The 17,017-nt window shown below is 42.4% G+C and overlaps 1 protein-coding gene across 1 annotated transcript in view; it reads left to right on the top strand.

The window, feature by feature from the left end:
- Positions 1-17,017, top strand: part of LOC138314867 (mucin-19-like) — a 61,030-nt gene that overhangs the window by 19,521 nt on the left and 24,492 nt on the right. The window contains exons 25-42 of the mRNA XM_069255462.1: positions 616-2,601; positions 3,202-3,340; positions 4,397-4,794; positions 5,107-5,248; positions 5,484-5,980; positions 6,349-6,481; positions 6,961-7,424; positions 7,583-7,733; positions 8,007-8,261; positions 8,568-9,397; positions 9,722-10,544; positions 10,895-11,082; positions 11,381-13,243; positions 13,473-14,168; positions 14,652-14,711; positions 14,987-15,213; positions 15,724-15,850; positions 16,684-16,971. Coding sequence (XP_069111563.1) covers positions 616-2,601; positions 3,202-3,340; positions 4,397-4,794; positions 5,107-5,248; positions 5,484-5,980; positions 6,349-6,481; positions 6,961-7,424; positions 7,583-7,733; positions 8,007-8,261; positions 8,568-9,397; positions 9,722-10,544; positions 10,895-11,082; positions 11,381-13,243; positions 13,473-14,168; positions 14,652-14,711; positions 14,987-15,213; positions 15,724-15,850; positions 16,684-16,971 — 9,267 coding nt within the window. The remainder of the gene's footprint in view (positions 1-615; positions 2,602-3,201; positions 3,341-4,396; positions 4,795-5,106; positions 5,249-5,483; positions 5,981-6,348; positions 6,482-6,960; positions 7,425-7,582; positions 7,734-8,006; positions 8,262-8,567; positions 9,398-9,721; positions 10,545-10,894; positions 11,083-11,380; positions 13,244-13,472; positions 14,169-14,651; positions 14,712-14,986; positions 15,214-15,723; positions 15,851-16,683; positions 16,972-17,017) is intronic.

The raw sequence follows: 17,017 nt of genomic DNA on the forward strand, positions 1-17,017 counted from the left end.
TATTCAATACCTTAATTTCGGAATACTAAAACGATGTGAGTAAAGAACGATTTCCCATCGATTAGTTTCACCTTCCGGTGAATGTGACGTCACAACCATTACGTCAAAATATAATGTCATTCGGCGAAAATGCTTAAACTTTTTTAGTATCCATGAGTCATGTAATATATATAAAATATATGACGACGAACCATTATATTCAGCCTAGGATAGGTTCATATATATGAAACTATAACTCAGGTTCTTAAAAACAATATAACCATATGTTTTGTTGTTGATCATGAAATACTGTATGGTTCGTGGTACATCATGTATCTTTAAGTAATTGTATATCAAGAATGAATCTGAATACAGATTTTTGAAGCCTTAACGGCCATGTCATTATTACGTCTGATTAATACTAAGCTTATGACGCGTTCATCATCTAAAAGTTAATATTCATTTTATATTTCTGTGGGAAGTTGGTAAACGCTTTACTACTTTGCTTTAATTTCTCTCTATAATTACTTAACTTTTGAAGACATCAGCAATTAATATAATAGTGATTTTCCTTATATCAAAGACACACATTAAACATATTCAACAATTCACTAGCTCTATTTAAATTTCTAATAGCTGGACCAGGATTAGGACCAAATGGTCAGCCCACAGCTGGACCAGGATTAGGACCAAATGGTCAACCCACAGCTGGACCAGGAGTAGGACCCAATGGTCAACCCACAGCTGGACCAGGAGCAGGACCCAATGGTCAACCCACAGCAGGACCAGGAGTTGGACCCAATGGTCAGCCCACAGCTGGACCTGGAGTAGGACCAAATGGTCAGCCCACATCAGGACCTGGAGTAGGACCCAATGGTCAGCCCACAGCAGGACCAGGAGTAGGACCCAATGGTCAGCCCACAGCAGGACCAGGACTAGGACAAAATGGTCAGCCCACAGCTGGACCAGGTATAGGAGCAAATGGTCGTCCAACAGCAGGACCAGGAAAAGGACCAAATGGCCAACCAACCGCTGGACCTGGAATAGGACCTAATGGTCAGCCCACTGCTGGACCAGGTGTAGGACCAAATGGTCAGCCAACAGCAGGACCAGGGTTAGGACCCAATGGTCAGCCCACAGCAGGACCAGGAGTTGGTCCAAACGGTCAGCCCACTGCTGGACCAGGTGTAGGACCAAATGGTCAGCCAACAGCCGGGCCAGGAGTAGGAACCAATGGTCAGCCCACAGCAGGACCAGGATTAGGTCCTGATGGAAAACCAACAGCAGGACCGGGAGTTGGGCCTGATGGTCAGCCCACAGCTGGACCAGGTTTGGGTCCCGATGGAAAGCCTACCGCAGGACCAGGAGTAGGACCCAATGGCCAACCAACCGCTGGACCTGGAGTAGGACCTAATGGTCAGCCAACAGCAGGACCAGGTGTAGGACCAAATGGTCAGCCAACAGCAGGACCAGGTGTTGGTCCCAATGGTCAACCAACTGCTGGACCAGGTGTAGGACCCAATGGTCAACCAACAGCCGGGCCAGGAGTAGGAACCAATGGTCAGCCCACAGCAGGACCAGGATTAGGTCCTGATGGAAAACCAACAGCAGGACCGGGAGTTGGGCCTGATGGTCAGCCCACAGCTGGACCAGGTTTGGGTCCCGATGGAAAGCCTACCGCAGGACCAGGAGTAGGACCCAATGGCCAACCAACCGCTGGACCTGGAGTAGGACCTAATGGTCAGCCCACAGCAGGACCAGGTGTAGGACCAAATGGTCAGCCAACAGCAGGACCAGGTGTTGGTCCCAATGGTCAACCAACTGCTGGACCAGGTGTAGGACCCAATGGTCAACCAACAGCCGGGCCAGGAGTAGGAACCAATGGTCAGCCCACAGCAGGACCAGGATTAGGTCCTGATGGAAAACCAACAGCAGGACCGGGAGTTGGGCCTGATGGTCAGCCCACAGCTGGACCAGGTTTGGGTCCCGATGGAAAGCCTACCGCAGGACCTGGAGTAGGACCCAATGGTCAGCCCACAGCTGGACCAGGTTTAGGACTTAACGGAAAGCCTACTGCAGGACCTGGAGTAGGACCCAATGGTCAGCCTACAGCAGGACCTGGAGTAGGACCTAACGGTCAGCCAACAGCAGGACCAGGAGTAGGACCCAATGGTCAGCCCACAGCAGGACCTGGTGTAGGACCCAATGGTCAGCCCACAACAGGACCAGGTTTAGGTCCTGATGGAAAACAAACAGCAGGACCGGGAGTTGGGCCTGATGGTCAGCCAACAGCAGGACCAGGTTTAGGTCCTGATGGAAAACCTACAGCAGGACCGGGAGTTGGGCCTGATGGTCAGCCAACAGCAGGACCAGGTTTAGGACCCAATGGTCAGCCCACAGCAGGACCAGGTTTAGGACCTAATGGTCAGCCCACAGCAGGACCAGGTTTAGGTCCTGATGGAAAACCAACAGCAGGACCGGGAGTTGGGCCTGATGGTCAGCCCACAGCAGGACCTGGTTTAGGACCCGATGGAAAGCCTACCGCAGGTCCTGGAGTTGGACCTGACGGAAAGCCTACAGCAGGACCAGGTTTGGGACCTGATGGAAAACCAACAACTACAGGTATTTAAATGATATGTGTAAAGTTTACTACAGTTTTGATAGAATATAAATTATGATCTCAGTGATTTTTATTTCATCACTTACTCGTTTCTAGGGGACATTTAAGGTATCCTAATTGTCACTGTTGGTATATGTCTGTCTTGCCAAATAGGTTTAAAAGCCAGTGCAGTCAACTTCACATTGACTTGGAGATTGTCAATACTCATAAGTAATATCCTAAATGTCCAAATCTCAACTTTGCTTGTTTCGCTTGTAACAAGCAATTTCATTGGCGTTTAATTGTAATTTCGTTATCAGTTTTAAGTAACATACGATTGCATATATTTATGGTAATAATATAACTTTTATCATAATTTAAATTTCGCCACATATATAGTCTTGGTATTACAACTATATTGTATTCAGTTCCATACATTATACAGCATAACATGTCTTAACCGTATTATCATACATCCGGGACCAACATACTTCAGGTTTCAAATGCTTTATAATCTAAAATGTCATATGATTACACCGTAATAGACAGCGACCTGGTAATAAGGTAAGGAGCCGGTTTAGACAGGCTATCTGTAATTGGTTTTTATGTTTTGTTTAATTCAGCGCCATGTACAGAACCTATGGGTGTCGATAATAGTATGATAGTCAAAGACACACAAATGACAGCGTCTTCCTCCCGAGACATTCTTTCCTCAGCATCCTTCGGCAGGTTGTTTAATGAATACGGAGCATGGGTGCCTGAGTAAGTAATAGTAACTCGTGTGGTTACATATAAAACTCAATCACCCCTAAAGACACATGGAGTCTCTTCTACTTTAAAGACTAGACCAGTCCATTAAGAAACTTGAGGGGCGAGTAATGATTTAAGTTACAAAATATGTGAGTGGTACGTGATGTTTCACATGAGGGACAAAAGGGATTGTTGTTCTTAGGCAAAATCCTGTTCCATTAATGTAAATATTTCGTAAGGGCGGAGTTTGTTTTTATTTTTTGGAAATATAAAACTTACAAGAATAAATATTTAAGAAAGTGAAATGTCAAACTGTTTGGAAATATTTACTCACGTTTCTCACGTGTAATAGGCCTAACTATGCAATGAAAATCCCAACCTTTCTAATCGTAATGGCCGCCATTTCGGGTAATTGTAATAGTGTATTCGGATTGGTATGCAATTTCAGAATTTCACTAATATATTTTTTTTTCAAAATGGGATTGAATTATTTTTCCATAATTTTTGTGTATTTTTTGGAAAAAATAATAAAATCAAAATAAATCATAATCAAGTAAAATAAATCAATTATTAAAGAATTTTTCACTTTGTTCTCATTCTCAGATTAAGTTACATTTAGTACAGTTACAAGTTTGAAACTATTTCCTGAAATAAGTGCTTCTGTTGTGTATTAAGTATTTTTCTTATTTTTCAGTATAGAATATTTAAGATAAATTAAGGATAGGAAAAAAATAGTGGTATATTTGATATTTTTCCTTTCTTTTAATTTATATAAATGGAATTTAGATCTTTACCCGCGAATCACAGATCGTCATATGACGCACAAATTTCAATTGGATTCTAGTTCTGAAAAGCTAATGCATAATCACAGCGTTTAAATACAAAAGTAAATTTAAAAAATATGGACCTCAATACATCTTAAATCAAAAGAGGATTATATATTGTTTAATAAACTATCACAAGTAAGATGAAACCTTGGAACAAAACCGCACCTACTAAAAACTAATTATCCGATAATACCTAAGATATTAATTAATTACTGAATATATTTTCAAAATTGTTTTGCAGAAGTGGTCACAAGCGAGACTGGATTCAGGTAGATTTCCTCACCCCCGAGGTCATCACGGCCGTGATCACCCAGGGAAGCCCCACCGAGTCCAAATGGGTTACCAAATTTATCATCTCTACCAGCCAGGATGGCATCAGTTATAAACCATATTCTGTCACTTCAACAGGAAGCCCTAAGGTGTTCTACGGTAACACAGATGGGACTAACAAAGCCATTAATCAATTGGACAGCCAGATTACTGCCAGATATGTCCGTATTATTCCCGTGGAGGCCGCCCAAGGTGGCGTTGCTATGAGACTCAACTTCTTGGGTTGTTTCACCAGTGCCACCCCCGCCCCAGGGACCGTCACTGCCAAACCCAAACCAACTCCAGTACCTGTTGCTACACTTGAACCAGGTATGATATAAGATATGCCTGCCCATGTAGCCTTCATAGCCATAGAAATATCAAGGTTTGTTCAGGCCTGAGAAACGTTTGTGAGTGATACCCTGATTGGTTCTTGTTCTGGTGCACTGACAAAGAGATTAAAACACTCTGTCCAGCGCCCATCCTGATATTGAAGATGCATAGCCATATGTATTTAGTCACTTCCAAAGTATAGCCTATAACGCAATCATGGATCTGGGTCTATAACTTGATTAATCCAGAATGTCATTTACTTTCGGTGTGATACATGATGATAGTTGAATCATGATTTCTTTTTTATAGTTTGTGCATTACCCATGGGACTTGAGAACGGCCTCATTGTAGCTAACAGTCAAATATCTGCTTCGTCCTCCAAGAGTCCTAAGAATAATGCCACTCAAGGTCGTCTCTATAATGATGGTAAAGGAAACGCATGGATACCAAGGTAAGGATTTTCAAGGCATTTGTTTGAAAACATTAACTCATACAATACTGTTATCTGAAATGAATATTCCATTTTGATATGTTAGGTGTTACATACTCATAGCTTAGTATTTTCCATTTTTCTAAATAATTTATTCTACATTCCCATTTACGTAACGTAAATAAATTGTTCCTTATTTAAAGAAATTGCTCTGAATTGCTTGATATGTACTATAAACTATTTTCATTTCTTCCAGACTGTCCGATAAGAATCCACACATCGATGTGAACTTCTTGGAAGCCAAATCTATAACCGGGATCATAGTTCAAGGTCAAGGCAAGCTGCCACTGTGGGTCACATCCTTTTCTGTATCAACGAGTCTGGATGGAATCACCTTCACACCTTACAAGGATGATGTGAATGGAACAACAGCTAAAATCTTCCCTGGGAACAAGAACAGCTACACCCAAGTCTCATATCTCTTCAACAGAAAGATCGTTGCCCAGTACGTTAGGATCACGCCTCTGGAGTATTATGGACTTCCTGCTATTAAGTTTAACATCCTCGGCTGTAATCCATCAGCTCCTCGTCAGGGTGTTCCCACTGCAGCACCACATATGGGAAGTGGTCAACAGCCCACAGTAGCCCCAGGATCAGTTTCACATGACAAGCCAACAGCAAGGCCTGTTGTCTCAGGTCATGGAGCACCAACAGCTGCACCACATGCTGGCAAATTTGAGGAACCATCAAAAGGTATTTTGTACTAGAAAGTATGCCCTGGACAATTCTGTAGTCATGATATTATTTTTATCGTGTCCTGATTCAAACCAAGACAAATTAAAGCACGTTGGATAATTGTTTATTATTTTCAAAACTAAATACGATTACATCCAAATTTGCTTTTAGTTGGATCTACATAAATGCCATCTATACAAAAGCAATATCATAAAGAACTGATTAAATATAGATCTGTCATTGGCATATAATTATTGGTATTATTATTTTAGAGAGTTTTCAAATTGAAAAAAAAGTATATGAGGAATGTGAAGTGTACTGCAAGTTTACAAAACGTACTGAAGTAGAATAAAACACGTTGTAGAATATTGAATTATTGTCTTCAGTGTGCCTGTCCACCATGGGACTGCAGAACCACTACGTAGTAAGTGATAACCAGCTGTCTGCCTCGTCATCCAAAGATAAAAACCACAATCCCGGTATGGGCCGTATCTTCTCTCAAGCTTCATGGATGCCTAGGTAAGATTCTCGCAGTATAAGCAAATTATTATAATTTGCTTATAATTATTATAATTTGCTTATAATTTGCTTATTTCTGTTTGTTTATTGTAGTTGTCTCTAATGAATAGGTAATGAATACTATTTCTCTCATACTACAAACATGAATAGATAAATGAAAAAAGAGACCAAAATCAGCATTTATTTATGAATTTGAGATAATTGGCACAAAGAAATCAATTGTACATGAACATGTACATTGTATGTGCAGGTATCATAAACTGACTTTCCTTTACATTAAATTTACACTGATTTTACATTTATATACCAATTTACTTTAATGATACTGAAACATATTTCTATTTCATTTTGTATGCAAACCTTTCTGAGAATCCTCTACGAAATTTAAACTTAGTGAATAGTGAAAAGTTAAAGCTAATAATTAATTTTTCAGACCGCTTGACAAAAAACGTTCATTGAAATATATATTCTTTCTACAGTACAACTGACAGTGCTCCTTGGATCCAGGTAGACTTCAAAAAGCCTAAGTTATTGTCCGGTGTCATCACTATGGGAGGTCATCAAGTGCAGCAGTGGGTAAAAGAGTACAAGGTCGCGACCTCTCTGGACGGCAAAGTATTTACTCCATACAGTGATACTCCTGGCGCCACCGTAGCTAAGGTGTTCAGTGGTAACACAGACAGTATGACTCCTGTCCGGCAACTGTTTAACCGTAACATCACCACACAGTACATCAGAATCTACCCACTACAATTCGAGGGAACCATTCCTGCCCTCAGACTGAACATTTTAGGTTGTACACCGGACACTCCTGTTCTACCAACACCAGCTCCAGGAGCAACATTGAAACCCACAGCCATGCCTTTACCAGGACAAAATGGCAGTCCCACAGTTAAACCAGCACCTGGTGTCACTACTATCCCTACTGTAGCACCAAACACAGGTCAGCCCCTTTCCAAAATAGTCTTTCACGATTTAACTTACCTTCTGATAGGTTTCATCCGATGATATTTACTCTACTGTTTTAGAAGGACAGACATGCATAACAAACCAAAAATAAAATCATTTGCAAATGTATGTTTATCTTTAATTTTTTCTCAGTTTGTGATGTTCCCATGGGTATGGCAGACCGATATATCGTCAAGGACTACCAGATGTCTGCGTCCAGTTATCTTGACCGTTTCCATTCTGCCAGTCGTGGGCGCATCTACACAGAAAAAGATGGAAGCTATGGCGGTGGCTGGATACCAGCGTATGTATGACTTATAAATGCGCGCATTTATATTTTACAAATATTTATAGTTTTAGCATATTGATATTTGAAATGAGAAATGAAAGTTTTAAGGGAATCCAAATCAAGCTCAAAATTCACAGTTTCATAAATATATAGAATTGTACACAAAGCTTGAAAAAACATTCTTAAGTTAAAACAAGTCCATGGACACTTTCAAGTCAGATGGAGAATAGAACCAGGTTGAGACATTTTAATAAAATATAAGCTGACTGTATCATTATTTATCTTCAGTGTTAACAATAACCGCCAGTACATCCAGGTGGACTTCTTGGCACCCTATCACATTGCCGGAATCACAACACAAGGCCAGCAGGACAGACAATTCTGGGTAACTAAGTACGAGGTTTACTACAGTCGTGACGGGAAGACGTTTATTCCAGTGACGGCCTCCAAGACCGACAAGTCCCCCATGGTAGTATCTGGTAACACCGATCAGAACACCCCAGTCACCAACACTTTCCCACTGATCTACGCCAGATATGTCAGGTACACAAAACCAACTTCCGAAATGTAATCTTTTAATTATTATAATTGTTATGTTTTATTATTTCTTTTTATTTTCAAAAAATTCAAAAAATAAATCTTCATAATTATAAACAAAAGTGGATTGATCAAATTGATACATTTAATTATTACATTTGGTTTTTATAAAAATGACGTAAGCTGATAGAATTATTTAGCTGGTATGCATTGGAATATCACTTTTGTTATCTTGATGCCCTTGATATTTTTGTTTTTATTTATACCTCTCTACGAAGCTGCCTATTTCTAGTGTTTGTATGTGTATTCCAGGATTCGCCCACTGGAGTGGCACAGAGGTATTGGTGTTCGCTTCAATCTCCTCGGTTGTCTATCACCAACTCCACCCCCTACCACCATGGAACCATTCATTCCTGGATCCACCATGGAACCATTCAACAAAGTGACCACGATGGAGCCCTACATATCACCCTCCACCCTGGAGCCTTACGTCCCTGGTTACTCGACTGCCGCCCCGACATCCTGTCTGTATTGGACACCCTGGATCAGCACGGTCAGGCCGGATCAAACCGGAGAGTACGAGACCATCTACAACATGAAAAACCTAATCCGAACCTGTGACATGGACAAGATCACTAAGATCGAATGTAGGGCCGTCGGTTCTCATAAAGCGTTCAACGAAACAGGAGAAATCGGCATCATGTGTGGAATAGCTTACAACGGTCTGGTTTGCCTCAATAGCAAACAATCCTCTGGTCAATGTCAGGATCATGAGATCAGAGCTTTCTGTGACGAATGCGCTTCACATGTGACAACCACAGTCCAGACCCCAGCTCCTCAGGTCACACCGAACCCGAACTTGCCCCTGTGTAACGAGAGCAAATGGTCTGTATGGATCAACAAACACGTCCCAGGTGGTGATGGTGGAGAGACGGAGAACCTGTCTACTGCCGAACGTCAAAGTCTGTGTAATGGTGGCCGTATCACTAAGGTGGAGTGTGAAGACATGTATGGTGTGTCATACTTCAGCAGTGGTGCCTATAGCTCGTGTACTCCAGAAAAAGGCTATGTGTGCCGTGATGATGATAATGCTCCAATCCCTTGTGACGACTTTAAAGCTCGATTCTACTGTGATTGCTCCGGTATGGAACTTATTTTAAATTGAATTACTGCAACCTTTTTGAAATTGTTACATAATTGTTTTAATTTGCGATTTTTGCTTTTCTGTTGTGAAGCATCTTTTACATAATTGAGCTTTTCGAAATAGCTACATGGCAGCAAATAAAAAAAATATGAACAATAAAGAAAAATTACACATTTGATAATAAAACGTTACCAATTAGATATAATTTATCTACTTTTAATTGTTTTCATTCAAAGTTAAATTTCCTTCTATCCTGATAAGCATTTTGATAAGATAATATCAGATGACTTATAAATTAATAGTTTTTTTTAATTTTCAAAAGAACAACCAACTCTAATGCCCAACGGTCAACCAACCGCAGGACCAGGAGTGGGACCCAATGGTCAGCCCACAGCAGGACCAGGAGTAGGACCCAATGGTCAGCCCACAGCAGGACCAGGAGTAGGACCCAATGGTCAGCCCACAGCAGGACCAGTAGTAGGACCTAATGGTCAGCCAACAGCAGGACCAGGAGTAGGTCCAAATGGTCAGCCAACCGCTGGTCCAGGAGTAGGTCCAAATGGTCAGCCAACCGCAGGACCAGGTGTAGGTCCAGATGGTCAGCCAACCGCAGGACCAGGAGTAGGTCTAAATGGTCAGCCAACCGCAGGACCAGGAGTTGGACCTAATGGACAACCAACAGCAGGACCAGGAGTAGGACCAAACGGTCAGCCAACCGCAGTGCCAGGAGTAGGACCCAATGGTCAGCCGACAGCAGGGCCAGGACTAGGACCAAATGGTCAGCCAACAGCTGGTCCAGGATTAGGACCCAATGGCCAGCCAACAGCTGGTCCAGGATTAGGACCCAACGGCCAACCTACAGCAGGACCAGGAGTAGGACCCAATGGTCAGCCTACAGCAGGACCGGGAGTAGGACCAAATGGTCAGCCTACGGCTGGTCCAGGAGTAGGATCAAATGGTCAGCCAACAGCTGGACCAGGAGTAGGACCCGACGGTCAGCCCACAGCAGGTCCAGGTATTGGACCGAATGGCCAGCCAACAGCAGCACCAGAAGAATGTACAAGATGGTCAGCCTGGTTTAACAGAGACCGACCAAATACAGGATCAGGTGACTTGGAGTTCATGACACCAGAGGAGCAACAAACGTAAGTGTATATAGATTATTGGTCTTTTCGCAAGTCGACAAATAGTGTATATTATCAATTAGAAACAAAAAACCGAACAACGTAGTACAGGCCCAAAAGTTTGTACTTTAATCAACCTCGGAGAAAACATTTGTGTATTAAATGACTGGAATATATGCTTAATCATTTATTGTCCACGAATAACTTTTCATTTTGTTCTGTCTGATTTATAGCATATTTAAAAGATAACTCCAAGTGGATACATCATTTATCAATGATTGCATTGTAATTTGATTCGAAACCTGTTTTCCTCATTTGGAATTTTAAGAATGTTATATGACAGTGATGTAATGCTTTCCCTCCCCATACAGTTTCTGTGGCCAGGGAGTGATATCTAAGGTAGAGTGTTACTTGGCAGCTGATAACACCCCGGCTTACAACAGTGGAGAGAGTACCACATGCAACATCAAAACGGGATTCTCCTGTAAAAACATCGAGAACTTACCGTTCTCTTGTCAGGACTACAAGATCAAATACCAGTGCAGAGAGCTCTGCACATGTATGTATCATTCAAACACTCGTGTGTTTTTGTGTAAATTAAACCTAGGTTTAATCAAAGTACTTTTTCCTTATATTTATTGACAAATGTGACAAAAGGGTTCGATATGCAAGGTAGTGACTACATGTGTCTTGTCTGTAAAAAACTATTGACACATTGAAGGCAAAAAATAAATATGCAATAGTACAAACTTCTAACAGAGAAAATCGTTTATTAAGATTATTTCGATATCGTGTTAGTACGTCAATGGTTCTACCCCGGATTGCAATAATTAATTATTTCGTATTTTCTAACACAGTTACAAAGCCATCTGGAAATGATCGTTATTCAACAACACCTATGCCTGGCATTGGAACCAATGGACAGCCAACAGCTGGACCAGGATTAGGACCTAATGGTCAGCCTACAGCAGGACCAGGAGTAGGACCTAATGGTAAGCCGACAGCAGGACCAGGAGTAGGACCTGATGGTCAGCCGACAGCAGGACCAGGTGTAGGACCCAATGGCCAGCCAACAGCTGGTCCAGGATTAGGACCTGATGGAAAACCTACAGCAGGACCTGGAGTTGGACCCAATGGCCAACCCACAGCAGGACCTGGAGTAGGACCCAATGGTCAGCCAACGGCTGGTCCAGGCTTAGGCCCTGATGGAAAACCCACAGCAGGACCTGGAGTAGGACCTAATGGTCAACCCACAGCAGGACCAGGTGTAGGACCCAATGGCCAGCCAACAGCTGGTCCAGGATTAGGACCTGATGGAAAACCCACAGCAGGACCTGGAGTTGGACCCAATGGCCAACCCACAGCAGGACCTGGAGTAGGACCCAATGGTCAGCCCACAGCTGGGCCAGGATTAGGCCCTGATGGAAAACCCACAGCTGGACCTGGAGTAGGACCCAATGGTCAGCCCACAGCTGGACCTGGTGCAGGACCTAATGGTCAACCCACAGCAGGACCAGGAGTAGGACCCAATGGTCAACCCACAGCAGGACCTGGTGTAGGACCTAATGGTCAACCCACAGCAGGACCAGGTGTAGGACCCAATGGCCAGCCAACAGCTGGTCCAGGATTAGGACCTGATGGAAAACCCACAGCAGGACCTGGAGTTGGACCCAATGGCCAACCCACAGCAGGACCTGGAGTAGGACCCAATGGTCAGCCAACAGCTGGACCAGGATTAGGACCTGATGGAAAACCTACGGCAGGACCTGGAGTTGGACCCAATGGCCAACCCACAGCTGGGCCAGGATTAGGACCTGATGGAAAACCCACAGCGGGACCTGGAGTAGGACCCAATGGTCAGCCCACAGCTGGACCTGGTGCAGGACCTAATGGTCAACCCACAGCAGGACCAGGAGTAGGACCAAATGGTCAACCCACAGCAGGACCTGGTGTAGGACCCAATGGCCAACCCACAGCTGGACCTGGTGCAGGGCCCAATGGGCAACCCACAGCTGGACCTGGATTAGGCCCTAATGGTCAACCCACAGCAGGACCAGGAGTAGGACCCAATGGTCAACCCACAGCAGGACCTGGTGTAGGACCCAATGGCCAACCCACAGCTGGACCTGGTGCAGGACCCGATGGGCAACCCACAGCTGGACCAGGATTAGGCCCTGATGGAAAACCCACAGCAGGACCAGGAGTTGGACCCAATGGCCAACCCACAGCAGGACCTGGAGTAGGACCCAATGGCCAACCCACAGCAGGACCAGGAGTTGGACCCAATGGCCAACCCACAGCAGGACCAGGAGTAGGACCCAATGGCCAACCCACAGCAGGACCAGGAGTAGGACCCAATGGCCAGCCCACAGCTGGACCAGGAGTCGGACCTAATGGCCAGCCCACTGCTGGACCAGGAGTCGGACCAAGTGGTCAACCTACAGCTGGACCAGGAGTCGGACCCAATGGTCAGCCCACAGCTGGTCCAGGATTAGGCCCTAATGGAAAACCAACAGCTGGACCAGGAACAGGACTCAATGGTCAGCCAACAGCTGGTCCAGGATTAGGTCCTAACGGTCAGCCCACAGCTGGACCAGGAGTCGGACCAAATGGTCAGCCCACTGCTGGACCAGTAGTCGGACCAAATGGTCAACCTACAGCTGGACCAGGAGTCGGACCTAATGGTAGGCCTACACCTGGTCCAGGAGTAGGTCCTAATGGTAAGTAAAGATTCATCAACGCAAATCATTCAAAATGATTCCTTATCGATTTGTTTGTCAAGTTATATTCAATAAGTATAATAATGTCGAAATATTTTTTCTAGATAATGTAAGAACTTTTTCGGAATCTAATTTAGGTTATTTTTACAGAAGAAACTGAACAAACTATTGATGTAGATTATATTGATAGGTGTTATTTTTTTCTGAAATGATCGTTGTATTTTGTTAGGTACCCCGACTCCCGGAATGATTGATATCAGTACCCCTACTGCTGTTATATCACAATGTACCCAGAGTCGCTGGTCAAGCTGGATGAACCAAGACAACCCCTCTATTGGTGATGGCGATCATGAACAGGCCAGTGAAAGTGACCTTGAAGATTTTTGTATTGGAGGCAAGGTCACAAAGATCGATTGCTACACCTCCGATCAGATAAATCCCATCCCATTCTACAGTACTGGAGAAGTAGTGACATGCAATGTAGCCTCTGGGCTTACCTGTATGAATGCCGAAAACTACCCGATAGCCTGCAATGATTACAAGATCCGCTACTTCTGTGAATGCTCACCTCACGTCACATCTGCTGTCACACCTGCTGTCACACCTGGCAAGGTTTCCACAACAACTGCCCCACTTTTCGTCCGTTGCGGCTGGTCTTCCTGGTTGAATAGTTACACACCAGAAAGCCGTCTTAACAGCGGAGATTTCGAGACAATCAGCGGTCTGAGGTACAAATACACCCTGTGTAAGGACATCATCGATATCGAGTGTCGCGTCCGTGGTAGTGAGACACCACTTTCTCTGGCTGGACAGAGGGGAGTGACATGTGATGTGACCAATGGACTCCGATGTTACAACCGTGACCAACAAAACGGCCAGTGTGAGGACTACGAGGTCAGAGTCATGTGCTGGAACAACGACTATTGTGAGTATTATAGCAAAACGAGAAGAGATAAAGCTTACATAAAATGTATGTATCAAACGTGGGTTTTCTTCAGACACTTAGGTTTCCTCCCATACTAACACCCACCGTAGACTTACACACTCGACTTTAAGTAATTTGTATAAATTAAATAACAATTGATGTGAACGAATAAAGTTTATATTTTCACCAATCTTCACTTTAAGTAATGATAAGATTTTCAATATATCAATGGCAAATATTCAATTTTTCTCTTTAATTTTACTTCATACGTTAAAACACAGTTATAATGGACCTCTGAGGACCAATGAAATCACTTCATTATAAATACAGTTCATTATACACTTACCACATATGTGTTATATGAACCGTGACAAGCTAAGAGAATCACTGCGTTATAACCATGAATTCGTTGTTTTACTATATATCATGTTTCATAACATTAATTTATTTTAACGAGATGATTCACTTGTTTTTTTTCTTCAGGTAACCCGGGGATGCTCTCAACCACACCAGGAACAAATCTGCTGGTACAGACAACTACAGGTATGCCTTCACAATATGGTTTACAGTTCATGTCCTACTATAATGATATTTAAGTGCAGCTTCAGTTAAATAATTCAAATAATTAGGTCTTCAAAGGAAGCATAATTTAATTTAAATTCTGTAAAATCTGTAGAAATAATGAAATTTGGAATATCAAGATGGAAGAAATGAAAAAAATATAAAAAAAAACCATCTTGGTCTCCATGCCATCCTGTCTGGACAAGTAATGCTGTAGTTAATAATGATAATAATCCGTTTTCTTGTTATCGTTTCAGCTGTTTGTGCCCCAGGTGAGAATCTGTATGCATGTGCCTACAAGTGTGGAGATATGTGCGACAGCCTGTCCAGTCTGTCTGATAGCTGTAAGACTAGTGACGCATGTGTACCTATGTGTAAGACTGACACATTCGCCTGCCCACCCGGAGAAAAACTCAAGGACAAAGGAACGTGTGTTCCTGAGTCGCTTTGTCCGTGCAGAAAACAGGACGGTTCTCTTGCTAAGGTAATACGTGAATTCATGGTGAAAGAAATTGTAACAAAATAATTAAAGACTTCAGTTTCAGTAGGTCAGTTAGTAGAAACAAGAATGGAAGATTATATTTCAAAGACCTTTCAATTTTGTAATTATTTATGAAAAATATAATGTGTTTAAGGAAGATTGTGATTACAATGCCTCCTCATTTACTGCAATATTACATAGGCACAAATTAACATGAGTTTTGATTTGATTGGAATACTTTTATGGAAGAAATCCCTGAAATAGGTTCAGGTTTTGATCGTAATGGATTGTGGTTAAACAGTGGTACTGATTTCGTTTTGAAATTGGCATTAAAAAAAAAGTTTTTAAAGTTGTTCTGATGTAGGAATTAAATCAATAGTTATAATTATGCAATATCATTTGATATGAGAGAAACCAGTTTTGTATAAATCAAAGATCAGAATGTCATGTAAAATACTGGCCCTGTTGTTGATGCAGATCTGTAAATGTAAACAAATGATTTTCTTTTGACAGCCATTTGAAACTTGGACAAATCCATTTGATGAGTGTTCTATCTGCCGCTGCTTTAATAACACTGTGAGCTGTATCCAAGACTCTGGCTGTCTGAATACCACCCCAGAACCCTCACCACAGACAGGAGGTAAGCTGCAACACCTGCTGCTTCTTCTTCTTGATTTCTTCTTCTTATTCTTCTTCTTCTTCTTTGACGTCAATAACAACCATAGTCATTTAAGGACGTGATCGATTTAGGACGAGAAAAGCTGGAGGATCTGAAGAAAAATACTAATCTATTATCCTTTTCTGGCAATGACACTATGTCAATTGTGGGATTCAAACTTTAAAACCAGAGGTGACATTTCAGAGAGCTATGTCAGAATTGAGTGGCATCTGGGATCCGTACATTTGTCACCAAATATACAGATTGAACACTTGAAAATCAATCATGATTGTTGTGTATATAGATGAATATTAAGACACATTTCAGGAGGTATTCTATGTTAGGGTTAAATGCAGGTATAGACCAATATACCATTCCTATATCACAAAACACAGGGTTTGATCTCGCATTATCAGTAAAGACATCCATAGGAATTTATCTTACCTATCATTAAACTGATGCTTACCTCTTTCAATTGACGCCAACCTTAAGGTTATTTCTCCAATCTGATATAAGGGCCTGATTCTGCGTGTGAAAAATAAAAAAAATGTCATCCACATAGTGCAAAGGTGGATATAGTGGTAGTAAACCACTGGAATAGCGGGGATGAAACATTCAGGTATATGTTGTATATTGTCATTCGCCACGTTGATTTATTCTTTCTTTATCGAGCCACATAAGACTTGAGGAACTTTAACATATATTGTATTAATTACATAACAGTCTAATTAATACACACCTGAAAATGATTGATTTACAATATGATATAAAATGATTATACAGTAATATATTTGCTGTTGTTTTATTCCTAAAAGCTATCCCAACATTCGTCCATCCTACTTGTACTTGGACCTATTGGATCAACGTTGATTCGCCTGGCTCTGGTATGGGCGATTTGGAGACATTCGCTGCCATCCGTCCAGGACATACATTCTGTGACAACCCCGTTCAGGTTGAATGCCGCACAGTAGCCACACACATAGATGCCGCCATGTCGGGACAGAAAGTGACATGTGACCTCCAGACTGGACTCCAATGTAACAACTGGGAAAATAGCAACACATGTAAAGACTATGAAGTCCGATTCTTCTGTCCCTGTACAAGTAGGTTCCCCTGTTACATTATTTCTTCAAGTTTATATGTTATATT

The sequence above is a fragment of the Argopecten irradians genome, chromosome 2 (genome assembly GCF_041381155.1).
Source record: "Argopecten irradians isolate NY chromosome 2, Ai_NY, whole genome shotgun sequence".
Lineage (NCBI taxonomy): Eukaryota > Metazoa > Mollusca > Bivalvia > Pectinida > Pectinidae > Argopecten > Argopecten irradians.